At 47.8% G+C, this 18,480-nt stretch overlaps 1 protein-coding gene across 1 annotated transcript; it reads left to right on the forward strand.

The window, feature by feature from the left end:
- The first annotated feature begins 3,856 nt into the window (after nucleotides 1-3,856).
- LOC146830534 (uncharacterized) lies at nucleotides 3,857-17,106 on the forward strand. Its single transcript, XM_085603754.1, has 4 exons — nucleotides 3,857-4,080; nucleotides 10,272-10,480; nucleotides 10,570-10,707; nucleotides 16,670-17,106. The coding sequence occupies exons 1-4, from the start codon at nucleotides 3,857-3,859 to the stop codon at nucleotides 17,104-17,106; spliced, it is 1,008 nt and encodes a 335-aa protein (XP_085459880.1).
- Nucleotides 17,107-18,480: the final 1,374 nt, after the last annotated feature.

Raw genomic sequence — 18,480 nt, forward strand, 5'->3', positions numbered from 1 at the left:
GTCTACGGCTTTTCAGAAAATTGGGTCTCACTCTCAACCCAGACAAGTCGGTCCTGCAACCTTCTCAAAGAATAACATTTCTGGGAGCTGTCCTGGATACAGTCCTGAAAAAAGCTTACCCATCACAGGAACGGCAACAAAAAGTCCGGCAATTAGCAGAGCGCATGAAGAAAAGAAAGTCTCTTTCAGTGCGCCTATTCAAATCCCTCCTCGGAATTATGTCCTCCTACATTCTCCTGGTACCCTACTGTCGCCACCGCATGCATCCTCTCCAAGAGGCTCTCTCCACTCAGTGGATTCAAATCAGCGGATCCTTCGACGACATCATACAGGTGACTCCTCAGATGGTCGCCTCTCTAAACTGGTGGACTCATCCACAAAATCTCTCTCGAGGCCTACCTTTTCTAACTCAAGCCTCTCCTCAAGTGATAACCACGGCTACGTCTCTAGAAGGTTGGGGAGTCTTCCTTCAGGAGCTTCAGATCAGCGGGAAGTGGTCATCTTCCGAGCAAAAATTGCACATAAACTTCCTAGAGCTGAGAGCTGTATATCTTGCCCTCCTGGCTTTCCTTCCCAGGATAAAAGCTTCACTGGTGCTCGTCAGAACGGACAACACAACGACGATACACTACCTGAACAAACAGGGAGGAACCCGTTCGCTCACACACACTCGAATCTCAAAAAATTTGGAACTGGTCACTTCAACACAAAATTTCCCTGAGAGCGGAGTATGTTCCAGGAAAAGACAATACATTGGCAGATTCACTAAGCAGACTGCAGACAACCTGCCACGAGTGGGAGTTGAACCAAGATACTCTCAACAGCATATTCTCTCAGTGGGGTGAACCACTGTTGGATCTGTTTGCCACACAACGCAACGCCAAATGCCAACACTTCACAAGCTGGCATCCCCAAAAGGGGTCTCTGGGGAATGCATTTTCAATAGCATGGTTCGGCGTATTTGCCTACGCCTTTCCACTGATTTCCACCGATTCCCAGGGTCCTCAGGAAGATGAAGGCAGAGCGCTGCACACTGATTCTAATAGCGCCAGCATGGCCTCGCCAACATTGGTTCACGGAACTCCATCTCCTCTCCCTGCAGACTCAGATTCCGTTGACACCGTTCCAATCTCTCCTCACAGTGGACCAGGGACAAGTCCAACACCCGGATCCAGCATCTCTCAATTTATCTCCTGGCTCCTGAGTTCCACGAATTTCAGGGCCTAAACATTCCTTCAGACTGCAGGGCAGTTCAATCTCGCGCTCAAGCAGATAGTACAAATAGAATTTATTCTTTCAAATGGAAAAGATTCTGTATCATGTGTAGATCGGCTAAGGTGCATCCCCTCACATCCTCTCTTGAAGAAATTCCATCTAAGTTCACCTGGCGGCAATTTCCCGTTTCAGGAGGTCTTCTATAGGACCTTCTCTTTTGTCAAATAGACTGATCAAACAATTTCTCAAGGGTCTATTTCGGACTTTCCCTCCTGTAAAGTCTCCGCCTCCAACATGGCAGCTCAACACCGTCCTTGCTCAACTTATGAGACATCCTTTTGAGCCGATACACAGAGCTGACCTCAAGTTTCTCTCCTGGAAGACTGCACTTCTTCTGGCCCTTGCATCCGCAAGACGAGTCAGTGAGCTTCTCGCATTCACGATACAAGACCCATTCCATCAATTCAAGAACGATAGGGTAATTCTGCGTACTAATCCGAAATTTATGCCCAAAGTCCCGTCGGACTTCCACTTTAACGAACCTTTTGTCCTAAAGACTTTCTTTCCAAATCCCCAAACAGCAGCGGAAAGAGCCCTACATTCACTGTATTTGAAACGCTGCCTTAAATTCTACCTTGACAGGACACAAGCTTTCCGCAAGTCCAACCAACTTTTCGTGGCTTACAGTCTACTTAGGAAAGGTTTTCCCCTTACAAAACAGAGTATTTCTAGATGGATTTCTGGTGCTATTGTCTTCTGTCACCAACAAGCTGGTCAACCTTTACAATCAAGAATTCGTGCCCATTCCACTAGGGCAGTTTCTACTTCTATGGCATTGTTTGCGGGCGTGCCTATAACTACATTTGCAGAGCGGCAACATGGAAGACGCCGCATACATTTACCAAGCATTACTGCTTGGATTCGGAGCTAATGAAGGATGCTGCGGTGGGACAGGCGGTGCTGCGTCATCTATTTAAATAAAGGTGCGCCTTCCTTCCTTCCTTCCCTCCAACCTCTATCTCTCTCTATACGCAAATTTCTCTGTTATTTCTATAACTTTTGCATTCTTTACAAAAGGAAATGTGCTTATTGTTGCTTTTTATTCTGATTCAGGCATGTGAATCTATGAAAGAAATCCAACCTGGATAAGAAATGCGTTACTTACCTGTAACTGCAGTTATCCAGTATTGGTATCTTTCATAGATTCACATGCAACCCACCCGCCTCCCTAGGAAGGGCTCACCTAGTACTCTTAGTTGTACATCTATATAGCACTGTGCTTACTAAAATCTGAGGGACTAGAGCTCCTTCCAGGAAAGTTCCAGAGGGTGGTGACAGCCGATTGGTTGTTCTCTAGAGTTTGGTCCTTATTACAAAAGGGCCTGGATATGTTACTAATGTGAGGCCTTAGGCCTATTACTCTCTGTCTTATGAGACATTACTTTATTTATGTACCGGGGACTCCCATCCCGACGACGGGGAATGATTCAGGCATGTGAATCTATGAAAGATACCAATACTGGATAACTGCAGTTACAGGTAAGTAACGCATTTCTTCTGCGGGGTTGGGTTAGGGTGGGGCTGGGCTGGGCTGGTGGCTCAGGAAGGAGGAGTGGACTGTGCACCCTAAGTGTGCAGGACTTATTGGCCGGCCAAACAGTCCTGCGCACTTTGCATGTTCCCCACACAGGCTGCATTACATCCTGGGTAGGGAACATGCACAGGCTACCTGTCCCAGTCCCCAGTCTGAGCGCCGAACCACGGCGCAAAGACCAATCACAACTCTGCATTGCAGCATTGTGATTGGCTCAGGGAAGCCTGTGTGCTTTCTGACTCTTCAGCAACGAGGGGGAAGAGGCGGCCGCGGCGCGAGGAGGTAAGTGTTTTATTTTTGTTTTGAAATATTTTGTCTGCCTGCCCCTGCCAGCTGCCACTGATCAGATTGTGGATTTTTCCAATTTGTTATAACATTTTCCCCAATGTGCATTTTTTTGGGAGCCCTAATCAACAGACCTCCAGGCTCGAGTATGAAATTCACTGATGTGCTACCAGACATTTTAGCTAGTCTAGTTTTGAGGAAAGGTTACATTGCTATCCTAGGTGATTTAGATATACACCTAGACGAAGTGAATAACACTTCCGCTAAGGGACTGTCACAGGGCTTGGAGGCGGTGCAGCTAATCCAACAAGTAGGTGCACCCACTCATGAGAAAGGACACATCCTTGACCCCATTTTTTCTAATTATCCAAAGATTCAGGTCAACTCACCCATCCGTGTACCATGGTCAAATCAACATTTATACCATTAATGTTGACAAAGCCATCAGCACAAATGCAATCTAATTTCTCCTCTAGCCCTGTCCAGGGCTGGTCTAAACTTGTACCCAAAGCTTGGGTTAAGACCTCAGAGGCCTCCATTCCAAATTTAAAGTGTAATTTGGCAGTGGCTTATACTCAATTGGAACAATGAATTGCACATACGTTAGATGAATGTATCCCAAAGTCCAGAATAAAGCCTGAATGTAATACTAAAAGAGCCCCCTGGTTTCATACCAACTTGGTCGCTCTGAGGGAAAATTGTAATAAGCTTGAGAGGAAGTGGAGAAAGTCCTATGATCCATTTCTAAAAATGTAATATAAAATGACCATCAGACTTTATCATGACAAAATTAAAAAAGCCCAGGCTATGTACTCTGAGAAGATCATCCAGGCTTCTAATTCCCCTAAGGGACTAGTTAAGGTTGTTAAAGCACTTACAACAATAGAACAGGGTAACACTCTTCCGCAGTCTGCTAAGAAAAGATGCAATGAGCTAGCATTTTCTTTTCTCCGGAAAAAAGTTGTAGATATTTATGACTCACTTCGGTATAATATAGTTAGAGACCCCAGTCAAACAGAGGACATCACTGTGTGTCTGACCTCACCAGCCTTAACACTTTCCCTAGTATTGAATGAGGAGAACACCTGTGTACTTATAAGTAAATTCAGATCTGAATCCCCTTTAGACCCAGCACCACCTCATATTTTATCTAAGGGTATGGAGGTTATTCTCCAATCGATAGTTGAGCTGCTCAGTCGATCACTGGATTTAGGGATAGTTCCAAAGAATTGAAAACATGCAATCATCAGGCCTCTGTTGAACAAATCCCATTTAGATCCTGTGATGCTGGGCAACTACTGTCCGATGTCCGATCTCTTTGTTACCTTTCTAAGGAAAATTGCTAGAGAAACATGTCAACTATGCATTGTCATGAGATAACCATTATCTAAATGCTACACAGATGGGCTTTCGCTCACAGCGTAGCCCTGGGTCTGCTCTTCTGGTGGTCACTGAGGAGCTCAAAACCATACTTCGGTCTGCTGCAATTTTGCTTCTAGACTTAAGTGCGGCGTTCGATACCATAGACCTCACAATTCTGATAGAAAGGCTGAGGGAAGTTGGGATCCATGACAAAGCTTTGGATTGGCTTACTTCCTTTCTAAAGGATAGATAGTTTCAGATTATGGAAACCACATGCTTCCCTGAAAATATGCCATCTATATGTGGGCTGCCTCAGGGCTTGTCACTGAGCTCTACTTGGTTTAATGTCTATATGAGTTCGCTGTTGGAAATTGTACAGGAGTTTGGTATGTCCATAGTCTTCTATGCGGAGGACATGCAGTTGGTGGTTTCCTTTTCAAATGGTTCGAATTTGGAACACCAACATTTAGTACCCTGTTGGGAAAAAGTGTACAAATGGATGGCAACTTGCTGTCTGAAACTAAATGGCGACAAGACAGAGCTGACGATTTTGGGAAACCATCCCAGTCCTAGGCCAGTGATCAGTTGGCCGAGCTGTATAGGAAATCCTCCTGTCCCCACTTACCTCATAAAGAATTTAGGAATGTGGATGGACAAAGCCCTAACGACAAACGATCAAGCAAAAACGTTTGCTGCCATATGCATTGGACTATTCAGAATGATCCAGAAGATTCTGATGCTTACCCCGGAACATCTTAGAAGAATTGTGATTCACTCCCTGGTGGTGCCTGCCTGGATTATGGCAACTCCCTCTATCTAGGATCACCAAATTATGTCACAAAAAAACTGCAGGTCGTACAAATGCAGCAGCCAGATTACTCCTTAAAATTCCAAGCTGTGCTTCAGTGAAGGAGCTTCTGAAATTGCTTCATTGGCAGCCTATTGCTGCAAGGATCACATTTAAATCACTCTGCCTTGCACATAAAGCAACAAATAGCAAGGGTCCTCCTAAAATCAGAGGTCTTGTCTCCCCTTATGTACCTACCAGATGTCTAAGATTGGCACATGACCGCCTCCTAAGAACCTCAAGAATTAAGAGATCGAGATGGGGAGGCAGATCATTTTCACATCTGATCCCGAAGCTTTGGAATTCCCTGCCCCTTGGGCTGAGACTGCTGGAAGAAGAACCCAGCTTTAGGAAAAAGCTCAAGGCATGCCTGTTCCCCCCCAGTAGCCCCATAACTGGACCAGTCACCCCCTCTCTGTCGGCACTTTCAATCAGCGCTTGGAAGCCCTTGGATAGCCATATGCTTAACAAAAACCTAAACATAAACATTGGAATAAAGTAACAACTATTTTTCCACTTGAATGCTTTTGTGTTAGTGAAATTTAGAGCTAGATAGTTGAAAATGAATTAACGTCTCTAACACGTACGGAAGTCCAGTAAAGGATGTCAATGATGCACAATTTGTGGATGCTTGCCCTATTAGCTAGCAGGGTGATATGATGCGACGCCCACATGTTGACCTGATATCGTACCCGATTTTGAGCACCTTGGGCTGGGTGAAAGAAGTGACTTTGCCCCCTTAAACCAAAAAACTTCAAAAAGTCATCCCTGGAGGCCAGAAATGGGTCTTAGACACTCCTGGCATGTCATCTGAGGTATACTATGGGGTCCTTGGGTCCAGAACTAGAAATGTGATGTTACTCTGAGCTCTATGGCCTATAATGGAAAAAATGAGTTTGACACCAAACACCTGGAAATGTCACAAATAAGAGTCAGACATGTACCTGGAGGCTGGAAATGAGCCCTAGCCACTCTTGTTATATCACCTGAGATATATTATGGGGTCCTGGTGGCTACAGGGACCTGAAAACAGTCATGAGGGTTGATACTAAAAATTAGCAAATATTGTCAAAAAATGTTATTTTGACAAAATTTGCTAATTTTCCAAATAGCTCAGAATGAATATCATGTTCCCTACCATGCCCTAGTCAGGACATTGAAGTTCCCCCCCTCTCTTCCATTGTGCACCTGGAACATACTAGGCGTGGAGAAATCCTCGAATCTTTTTTAGCAAGTTGGAACCTATACGAATCAACTTGTGGGGATGGGAAAGATAGACCCCCTACGTTTAAAGGAAACGACATGGGCACTATTATTGATTATATTTTTTTGACTCCTTTTCTGTTAAACAACGTGATTAAATATTACACAGAGGTATCAGTTTTTAGCGACCATAATCCTGTTTTATTAGAACTAATGATTGCAGATGTAATTTCTTTGAAATCTCTTAAACATAAAGGGGGAGCTAATCTTATCCCTAAAGACCAAAACCGTAGGCTAAAATGGTCCAAAATAGTCCCTGAAACCCTCCTACAGGAGGTTCTGTCTAGGACCGAGGATGATGTTGCAATATGTCTATCTAACAGAACCCAGAGCAATCAGGTTATAATGGCATTTGACCATATCTGTACAGAAATTGCCCGTAACCTCGAGAATACATCGAGCTCAAAGCAGTTAGTCGGTAAAAGATGGTTCGACAAGAACTGCTCAAAGGCTCATAGTGATCTATTAAAAGCCCTGAAAGCCACTCCTAAAAACCGTGTGGACATATCGAGCGCAAGGTCCGCATATAAACGTACAATTCTTGCAAGAAAGAGGGCCCTGAAAGATACAGCTCTAGAGCAACTTTTAGATCCTGTTACATTAAAAAACAGTGGCCTATTTTGGAAAATAATAAACCAACCACTCTTTTCAGAGGACTCAAATATGCCTTTAGAAGCAAACATCCCTGATGAGGGTTGGATTAAACACTTCAGTGAGATATACTCTGAATCCAATAGCACTGTCATCACTGCCGCCCCTATAGAAGAGGCAGTTGGCGATTCACGTACCGCTAAGGCCACTGTAGTTTTTGTCGTAGCTGAAGTGGAACGGGCAATAGAACTGACCTTGAAAAACAAAGCTCCAGGTCCTGACGGGGTCCCTGGGGACGTTTTTAAACATGATCCTAAGTTTTGGTCCAAAATTTTATGTAATGTTTTTAACGTTCTCTCAATTGACAAAATCCCGGATTCATGGAAAAAATCCATTATCATACCGGTTTTTAAAAAGGGTAATAGGCTAGACCCATCTTGTTATAGACCGATCTCCCTAATCGACTCATCGGTGAAAATATTGGGTAGGGTTATCCTATCTAGATTGAATGACTGGCTACTTGAAAAAGGTGTACTTTCCAATGTGCAGTATGGTTTTAGGCCAAAAAGAAGCACCATTGACCAGGGCCTAAATTTGCATTTACTGGTCGAAAAATATACGAGAGCTAGGGAGGGGTCCATGTACCTGGGGTTCATGGACCTCTCGTCAGCCTTCGACCTTGTAAATCGCTCCAAGCTGTGGAATATCTTGCTTGACATAGGACTGGATAGGGCCCTTGTCTGTCTTTTAGCTGATCTTCATTCTGACTTAACTGCTGCGATCAGAGTCACCTCGGAAGGGCGCTGCACTAGTCACTTTAAGTCTGAAAGAGGGGTAAGGCAGGGGTGCATCTTGGCTCCCCTCCTTTTTACGGTCTATATAAACACATTGGAATCCTCCTTAAAAATAGCTACTCTGGACGTTCCGCGAGTAGGTGAACTGGGAATTCCAGTTCTCCTATACGCGGACGACGCTGTTTTGCTCTCCCGTACTGGAGTGGGCCTTCAACGCTTACTGGATGCATTTGAAGATTTCATGGCTTCCTTGGATTTAATGATTAACGTCAAAAAGTCCCAAATCATGATAATGGGCAAGGCTAAAAACACCAAGTTAATAAAAACATTTACATGCGGGAAACAAGAGCTCTGTAGAGTAACCACTTTCCCCTATCTAGGGATTACATTTGACGAGAGAGGATCCTGGGGTCCCCAGATAAAAAATAGAAATCTTGCTCTTGCTAGATCTTCCTTTGCACTTCAGAGTTTTATAAAAAAATTGGGGGCTAGGCCAATAGTCACTTTGCTACAACTCTATAAAGCCAAAAGCTTGGCTGTTGCCACATACGGCAGCGCCATTTGGGGCTATTGTTCAACGGACAGTATCCAGATTACCGAAAATAAATTTCTCAGGTCAGTCCTTTCTGTACCCCAGTCAACTCCTACATACATTGTTCATTCTGAACTAGGGTTGGGATACATTTCAGACCTGATTAAAATAGCCCCTGTTTTGGCCTGGCTTAGGATCTGGCTGAACCATGAAATTCCCCTCAATCACATCATTTTAAAAGATTGCTTGCAGTTAGATGGGGCTAGCAAGATTCCATGGCTAGCCTATATCAAAGATAGCCTCGGCAAGCTAGGGAGACCAGATCTTTTCTTAGCCCCTTCTAGTATAACTACGAAAGACATAGCTCAAATTAAAGGGATGATGAGAGATATGCTATGCCTAGATAGGGAACAAGTGGAGCTTGGGAAACCAATGGTAAGGTCTAGCCTTATTTTGTGTACCCATGTGGGCCCAGAACCATACTTGACCATTGTTAATTGGCCCTATCACCGCTTCCTCTTAACTCGATTTCGGCTGAATTTGATCCACTTATCTCTGGGCTACTTTCCAAGCTGGAGTTCACCAGATAATGCCCCGCCATGTAAGTGTGATAATTTCTCGACCCAGAACACCTTGCACTTTCTGATGTTCTGTGACCACTTTACGGTCCTAAGAAGGAAATTCTTGAGACCGATTCTTAAAGAGGTGGGGTTCACACAGGTCAAGCCAGCACTACTGTTTCTCCAGCTATTACAAACCCCTAGGATAATGTTTCATGTTGCCAACTTCCTTGTGGGGGCTAGTAGGGCTAATAAAAGGATGGTGTCCGATAACCGGGTGACCACGGATCATTAGAAAGATGAACTGCATATTTCGTATTAGTATTGGTTATTACTTGAATCCTTTTTACATTGATGAGTTTCTTGCAATCGATATGAACAGCCTGTTTTATCCTTACTGACCTCTTTTAAATGTATTTTTAGGTACGGATTTTATAGAAAGTATATATTTTTGTATTCACATGTAAGTGGTATTAGTATGTATATATATCATGTTTTATTATGTATTTATTGCATTTGATGATCATGTGTAAAATCTTGTTCCTATGTCTTTTTATGATATTGATTTATCGAAATAAAGTATTATGACTGACTGACTGACTGAATATCACAGTCACTTTGTGAGTACCCAGGACCTAAATATACTTGTTAGAAAGCTCAGATCTAATACTTTGAAGGGGTTTGTGGACCTTATGGACTATAAGAAGGTTTTTTTCACTTCCAGCCATGGGGAAACACCTGGAATCTTACGGAAGTAGTAATAGAATAGGTCATTGTTTTCCATTTCACTGATTGTTAGAAAACAGTTACTTTACTCATAATCCTTATGCTTTTAATGCAACTATTTATTGTATTTGGACATTTATTTTGAAAATTTGTTAAACCATTCTTACTATCTGTGTTTGTTTGCAGATGCTTGAAACAAGATAATACTATACATTGCAGACAACCACTTGATAGGAGACGGCAAAGGTGTGCTACGTAGAATGTGCTGCTTTGTTTTTCGTATACAATCATCTCTGTCATAAATTATGACCACCTTGTAGATCGTATGTGTTTTGCATGGTCTAATTTACATATACATTTTGTAAGCTACTGTTTCAGTATTAGGCTATTGACAGTTGTAGATTTTATGCACTTTACATATATGCAAAATGAAAAATATTCACTTTCTATAACACAGAACCATTTACTAATGCTTAACTTTGTCTTTTTTATGTACTTAAAGGGCACAGCATAATGGGCCTTCTACATCCAAAGTACCTGGTGAAAAAAATCATGATGTATTCATACATTTTGAAAAAGAATTTCCTGTGACACTGAATGGGAATCCACCAGGTAAAAAAGACCGAATTGCACTGGTTGGTGATCACGAGCGGCTTGCATATGATAAGTGGAGACTGAAACAGCAACTTCTAAGAAAGGAGGAAACCATGAGTAAGTAAACATTTAGATATGCTGAAATATATTGAAAAGTTAAAATTTTAGAAACTGATATCAATTTATTTTGTTTCTTTCAATCACAGAACAGTTACCGCGAAGGCAACCAAGAGAAAAATGTGTACTAAAGTTTTATAATAAAATGCAATGGAGAAAGAATGTACCAGAAGTTGCAGAGCTAATCCAGAATTGGAAACCAATGACAGAAAGCACATCACCAATGGGTGATAAACAAATTAACTCATGTCTGAGTCACCAACGGTGGAGTGGAGTTTCTGTTGTTTTTTTTTTTTTTTTTTTTTTTAAAACCTTTATTTTCAAAAGTCAGGACACAGCTATTCAGCCGACAACCCGGAGGTTCGGCAGCATCGATATATAGAAACAGAGATGCATCCCCAGTACCATGAAAGGAGAAGTGCAAAGGTTCAATTTTAATTAAACACAAAAACGCACAACAAACCCCAGCAAGGCAAGAACACTGAAAGCCCATGATGAGCCCCCCAGGGGAGGCCGGACCCCACTCATCTAACAGTTACAGTACAAAGTAAAGAGGAAGAAGAGGGACTGTAGAGGCCAAAAAGTCCATAAACCATACTGGGCTGGAGAGAAGGTTAGGAGGAAAGCTGTTCCTCTGGAGGATCCAGATCCGGGGCAAGACATATTCCCCCCCTGTATTGATTCCACCGCCCCCATATGGCGTGCCACTTCCGGGGGCGGCCTCTAGCGCAATAGACCGTCTTTTCCCTTAACATACTCCAGTCCATATTTTCTTTCCACGCGGTCAATGTGGGGGGCCCCGCAGAGCCCCACAATCGCGCGATATCTCTCTTAGCGACCATGTTGCCCAGAGTCACCCATTGGGTCTGCGCCGCATTATGATCAGTGGGCCCCCAGACATTCAGTAGACAACACCGCGCTTCCGGCTGCATAGCAATGCCCGTCACCTCCCCCATCACTGCATGGACTCTCCTCCAAAATTCCGTGATGACACCACATTCCCAAATGATATGCAGGAAAGTACTCACCATACCACAACCCCTCCTGCATAGGCCGTCCTCCGAGAATCCCATGTGAACCAGCCTTGGCCCCGTCACATACACTCGATGCAGTATTTTAAGCTGCACCAGCCTCAGACGCGACGGGATCGCAACCTCCTTAGGAGAGGAAACAGCAGACTGCCAATCCTCGTCATCCAACTCGAGGCCATCCCTAGCCCACTGGTCCCTCAACCCCAGAAGCATATCCGCCCGGACGTTGATCAGTTTCTTATAGATGAGCGAGATCGTGCTCTCGGGCATATGGCCATCAAGGACCCGGTCCTCCAAAGGAGAGGACTCAGGCACCTTCTCACCCTCTATGAGGACTGATCGGAGGGCGTGACGCACCTGAATATAGCGGAAAAACTCAGATGGCCCCAGCTCATACTCCTTCTGCAACTCTTCAAAGGACTTCACCCTCCCCTTAATCAGGACATCTCCGACCCTGGAGATGCCGATCAAGTCCCATTTGTCAAAGCCTTTTGTGTGCCAAAGCCTACCCAGTCTCTCAGATTCAAATAGCGGGGTAGCGAGGGTGAGCCTATCCTTCCAGCCCAGCGAGTCAGTTGCCATCTTCCACACTCGCACCGCCACAGCAGTGGGCCCCGTGAGGGACGAGTCCAAGGACCGCGAATACAACGCCCTGTAATAGTTACCACCACGCAGCAACCACCTGTCCATGGCATACCCAGGGCTGAGGGCAGGGCCATAAAACCCATGATTAATCGCACTCAGCTGGGTGGCCCAATAGTACCGTCGGATGTCTGGGAGCGCAATGCCCCCGTCGTACCATGGAAGCGTCAACTTTGCAATAGCTATTCGCGGCCGCCCATCCCAAATCAACGTTCGTTGGCGGCCTTCGACCTCCCGAAAGTATTTGGCCGGAACCCAGTCCAAAGTATTCTGCAGTGCGTAGAGGAAGCGGGGAAGCGACATCATTTTGAACAGGGCCGCACGCCCAACGAGGGAGAGCGGCAGCCTCCGCCAGCCTTCAACATCCCGCCTCAGGCGTTCCAGGGGGGGGAGCAGGTTCTTCTCATATCGCACAGCAGAGTCCATGGAGATAAAGATCCCCAAATACACGAAGCCCTGCTGAGCGACCTGTATCGAACATGTTCTAGGGATCGGGGGAACCTCGCCACTAAGAACATACAAATATGATTTACTCCAGTTGATAACAAGACCCGAGTTCCTACCAAAAGATGTGAGTACGTCACAGACCACTATAAGTGATTTCTTGGGTGAGGCAAGATACAGCAGGATATCATCGGCATAGAGCGAAATACGGTCCTCGTGTTCAGGCGACCATCTAAGGCCCCGTATATCCGGGTGCCAACGTATCCACGCAGCCAGCGGCTCGAGGGCGAGGGCGAACAACAAAGGCGACAGGGGACAACCCTGCCGGGTACCCCTCCCGAGCTGAAACAGAGTCGACGCCCGACCATTCACCACCACACTCGCAAGTGGCCCCTCATACAGCAACCTCACCCAACTCACGAAACCGTGGCCAAAGCCGAACTTGGTCAGCACGGCCCACAAATATGCCCATTCCACCGTGTCGAATGCCATCGTGGCGTCAAGAGACGCCACAATAGCTGGTTCACGCAGTGTGTCCACCCTGGCGATTACACCATGAAGGCGCCGAAGATTTAACGCTGTGTTTCGGTGCGGGATGAAGCCGGATTGATCCGGGTGGACCAAGTCACCGAGTACCCTAATCAATCGGGTCGCCAGGATTTTAGCCAGAATTTTCGGCTCTGCGTTAAGAAGTGAGATAGGCCTATATGAGGCGCACTTATCTCGGGGTTTGCCCTCTTTGTGTATAACCACGATCGTCGCCAGTCGCTGGTCCAACGGGAGGGTCCCACTCCCCCGCGCCTCCATAAACATGGCGCGCAGGTGAGGGGCGACCCTATCCGGAAATAGCTTGTACAAATCGACCGGCAAACCGTTCGGTCCCGAGGCCTTACCCGAGTTTAACGCGCGGATAGCCCCCGCCACCTCGTCAACCGTTATGTCACCATCTAGATCTTCCCTATCTATGTCGGAGAGACAGGGCAACTCGATATCACGGAGGAGGTCAGACGAGTCCTCGGGCGGCCTATCCGACACTGAGGCATAAACCCTACAGAAATAGTCCGAGAAACACTGTACAATCCTCTCAGGTTCCACAATCGCCTCTCCCCTCTCTCCCGTCAACTCTGGCACAACTCTATTGACCCGTTCTTTTTTGTCCAGCCAAGCCAGGAGTTTCCCTGCCTTGTCACCAACATCATACAATCGGCCCTGCTGCTCCCTACTGAGGGTCTTAGCGGCGTTCGTCACCAGGTCCTTATACTCAGCTTGCTTCAAGCAAAGCTCATGCAGTGAGGACTCTGTAACCTCCTCCTCCAGCGCTCCCTCCAGAGCCGCGATCTCCTCCTCAACCTGCAGAACCTCGCCATCTCTCCGCCGCTTGGCAGCTACTACTAGGGAGAGGGCTTCCCCTCGGAGCACGGTCTTAAATGCTTCCCACAGCGACACTGCCGAGTCCACGGATCCCTGATTATCCTTGAAAAAATTATCTACTTTCTTTACCAGCGCGCTGCGCATCTTGGGGTCTCGGAAATACCACGGGTTGATAGGGGCCACCCTTCCTCCTCCCTCCCGACCTAGATCCAGCCGGATCCACACTGGCGAATGGTCAGATATACCACGCGCCATGTGCCTCGCCTCGGAGACCAATGAGGCATGCGCAGCCAGAGTGAGTAGGTAGTCAATCCTGGAGAGACTACCATGTGCCCCGGAGTGGAACGTGTATTGGCTCTGTGTGGGGTGCCGGAGCCTCCAGCAGTCTATCAGGCCAAGCGTGTTTAGGAAGTCTGGGAGCCACCTCTGAGCCCCCACTGTGTCTCTGGGCGGGTATCTATCCAGCAGGCCGGAGCCAACAGCGTTGAAATCACCTCCCACCACAAGCATACCCCCCGGGAGATCCAGCAGGGCCCTACCCAGATCTGTGAACGTGGAGGCCTGCAGGGCCGGCGGGACATAAACCGAAACTAAAACCAAAGTTCTTCCTTCCCACCGCCCCGCCACCGCCACAAACCTCCCCCTATCATCAACAATGGTGGAGTCCACCTCAAATGGTAGCGAGGCTCTGACTAGGATGCCCACACCCCTGGACCCAGAGGAGAATCCCGAATGTGCTATGAATTTATAACCCTTCCTATTCAGAGCATAGCACGTATTACCAATAAGGTGCGTCTCCTGCAGCAAGGCAACATCCGGCATTGACCGTTTCAAGAATTGCAAAACAATCCCACGCTTAATGCGATCCCCCAAACCATTAACATTCCAGCTTATAACACTTAAACCCCTACCCCCCATCCTCAAACGTAAAGAGGCCCACCCCACTCCCGAAGAGCCACCATGGAACAGTCCTGGAAAGAATCATCATGCCTTGCAGAAATAAACCCCCCAACAACAAACCTAAAATCCCAGAAACCCCCCCCACCCTGCACCCCTGCGGCAGCTTACAAAGCCCCCCCAACTTGCAGTGTGCCTGTCGCCCTACAAAAACCCCAAAAATCTACAAAAAGTACCCTTAGGGAGGAAAAGAGCACCCCTCGTCCTCCCGCCGCCCTCCGCATTGACTGCACTCTATTCAAGTCTTCAAATATAGCCAAATCGAGTCAGACCGGCTCCGAAAAATCAGCCCTGCCCATCCCGGCCATTGTCCCCATCCTCGGCAATGTCCTCCCCCGTCCGTCGTCGAGGCAAAGCGTCCAGCCATTCATCGGCCATAACAGGAGAGACAAAGAAAAATGTCCGATCTTCGTGCACCACACGTAGTCTGGCAGGGAAGAGCATGGCATACTTCAGATCCCTCTCCCGAAGCCGCCTCTTCACCCCCAGAAAGCCCTGTCTCTGCCTCTGCACCTGCTGGGTGAAGTCCGGGTAGAAATTCACCGACGCGTTCTGGAAGGGGACCGGGCCCGTCACCCTCGATGCTTGCAGGATAGCGTCCCGATCTCGAAAATGAAAGAGCCGAGCGACGATCGGCCTCGGTGGGGCACCCACCTTGGGCCTCCCACCCGGCACTCTATGGGCCCTTTCAACCGCAAAGAACTTTCCAAGACCCTTGGGCTTCAGATGATTAAGCACCAAGTCCTCGACAAGCAGGTCAACCGAAGCCTCATCCGAGGACTCCGGGACCCCGATGACGCGCACGTTGTTGCGCCTGGCCCGGCTCTCAAAATCCTCCAGCCGGCGGGCGGCGAGATCACTCTCGGTCCTCAGCTTACGAACCTCGATCTGCAGTTCCGTGACATCATCGGTGAGGCCCGTGGTCTTGAGGTCCAGGGTCCTAACCCGTTCATTCGTTTTGCCCAAGTCCGCACGGATCAGGTTAACATCCACCAAGATGGCATCCACCTTATGCGCCAGGGCATCAAACTGTCTCCCAATCGAGGTCTGCATCCCTTCGAGCGCGCCCATGACATCCTGTAGTGAGAGCTCCGGGGCCAAAGACGAGGCCTCCTTCTGGGTATCCGGCGACTGGCTCGACCCACTCGGTGATCCCTTCTGCAGAGCATAGCGGTCCATACTATTGACTTGGGTATAGGCTCCCCGCCTGGTAGACTTAGCCTTCAGCCGATCCACCTCTGCTTTGCCCGACATGGTTGATACCAAGCAGGTCGGTTCAGATAAGACGGGTCCCTCTCGATGAAAGGAATCAGGGGTGATCAGTTCTGCAGTGGGCCACCAGAGTAGCCTGCAGAGCGTCCATAGGGTAATAAAGCCACCAAGAGCTCTCCAGGGGCAGGGCTGACAAAGGGAGAGAAAGCGAAAGTGAAAGGACGGGGACCTCCGTCCGACAGTTCACACCTCGCCTGGCCGTTGTTGTTCAACTAGAAGTCGGGCATCCTGCCAACTCTAGCTCCTGGCATCCCTCGGAGATAGGCCGCAATCTTCCGCCAGGCATAAGTCCGGTTCCCGGTGGGCGATCCGACCGCGGGTAGCATCAATCGCCTCCCTGACAGGTCATCCACACAATGCCATGCATACCGACAGGATTAGAGACAGGATAGTCGACGGAGGGCGCAAGGGTCTCGGGAGCTCAGAGCTCACGCGGCCATCTTGGTCAAGCGCTAGGCTCCTCCTCCCGGAGTTTCTGTTGTTGATGAAGAAGGAAGAAGGAAGGCCGTTGCATCACGCATATTTCAAAAAGGAGAGATGGTCCGCGATTTTCATGGGGAGCGAATATCTGCAACAGAAGGAATACAGAAGATAAATGAGCTGCCTAAAAAAAAAATGAACAGCTTATTTTTTTTTACCAATTATCGAAAGGAACGGTATTGCATGGATGCCACAAACAGTCCATGCTCATGTCACCCCTTACTGGAAACTCCTGGAAAGCTAGTGCGGACATCAAAAAAGAAATTTAACGTCAAACCAGTTCTTGAGACTTTTGAAAGAGATGAAAAGTTGAGATACGTTATTTTATTTGTTGCGTTGCAAACTATTCAGATCAGTTGTGATCTTACTTATGATTATGTTCTATCAACAAAAGCCCACAGAGGCCAGGTGCCACCCTGCATTGATTAAGGACAATTCACAGAAGACATAGGGGCTCATTACGATGGCAATGTTTTACATTGGCTGATTGAAGAAAAGATACTTAGGTAAGTAGTTAACGTAAATATTGTGTTCGAGGCATATGAGCTGCAGATTGTACACTTAGCATAGATCGCCATCTGGTGTTGGGCCCGGATGTTTGCAGTTTGTTTTTGTTCTTTGGACAGTCTTTGGAAGTCACGAGTTCGGTGACTCCTCCTTCGGTCCGTACTGCGCATGGGCTTCGGCTCCATCCTCAGATTGTTTTTTTCCGCCATCGGGCTCGGATGTGATACTTCGTGCTCCGGCTTCGAACTTCTACGGTTCCAGCCTCGACGGAAAATCCTCGTTCTTCGAGTTTCTCTCGAAGCGGCACTTTTCTCCATCCCGTACATCGGCACCGGCCTTCGGGCCCTCCTCGACTCCGGTCCCGGCCGATGGAAAGGACTCCGTTCAAAAAGTGCCCAAAATGTGGGTCTAAATTTCCCCACACCGACCTCCATCAGGTGTGTAACCTTTGCCTCTCCCCAGAACACGAGGCTAGAGACTGCCCCGCCTGTAAGTCTTTTCGATCTAAAAAGACCATCCGGGATCGAAGAGCTCGACGCACCATGGCGCACTCCTCGACCGCGGCTCCACCGGACATCTTCGGAGACGACGCCGAAGCTTCGGGGCAACTACACACCGAGCAGGAGGACGACGTCGTCAGCGCTTCCGAGGCCGACGACTCCGACGTGGAGGACATCACACCGGCGCAGCGGGTCGTGAGTACTGTACCCCCTCCCACCCCCGCGCCCAAAACCAAAGAGACTCAGGTTACACCCTCGCCTGCAGGCCTGGGTAAAACCAAGCACACAGCTTCCATCACCCCACCTTCGGGCCCGGTGTCGAAGCCTCAAAAGTCTCACGGCAGCTCGGGCTCGAGCCAGCCGACGCCTGGTGCCGAAAAACACCATCCGGCACCGAAGAAAGTGATACCCAACTCGACTCCGAAGCCACCGGTGCCGAAGCCTGGACTCTCGGTGCCGACGAAACACAAACACAAATCTGTCGGCACCGACGCTCCGGCGCCGAAAACTCCTTCGACGCCGAAAAAACCGGAGGTTCCAAAAAAGCATGGCGCACAGAAACCATCGAAACCCTCGGCTCCGAAAACATCGGCGCCAGCGGACGATTCGGCGCCACTGGATCTCTTTACACCAGACCCTTTGCAAAAGACTCTATTTAAAGATCCAAAGACTGGGCTATTGACTTTAGTTGTCAAGAAAAGACGTCTTGACACACCGGCTCCTCCTCCACCGCCCAAACGGAAGGACTCTGCTACTTCTCCTCTCAGAGTGCCCTCCCCACTACCTCCTCCTCCAC

This window comes from Triturus cristatus, chromosome 5_1 (genome assembly GCF_964204655.1).
Source record: "Triturus cristatus chromosome 5_1, aTriCri1.1, whole genome shotgun sequence".
In the NCBI taxonomy this organism is placed as follows: Eukaryota; Metazoa; Chordata; class Amphibia; order Caudata; family Salamandridae; genus Triturus; species Triturus cristatus.

Coding starts and splice junctions, on each gene's coding strand:
- LOC146830534 (XM_085603754.1), top strand. CDS start 3,857: ATGACCATCAGACTTTATCATGACAAAATTAAAAAAGCCCAGGCTATG. Junction 10,481..10,569: donor AAGAAAGGAGGAAACCATGA/GTAAGTAAACAT, acceptor TTTCAATCACAG/AACAGTTACCGCGAAGGCAA. Junction 10,708..16,669: donor AGAAAGCACATCACCAATGG/GTGATAAACAAA, acceptor CTCCTCCCGGAG/TTTCTGTTGTTGATGAAGAA.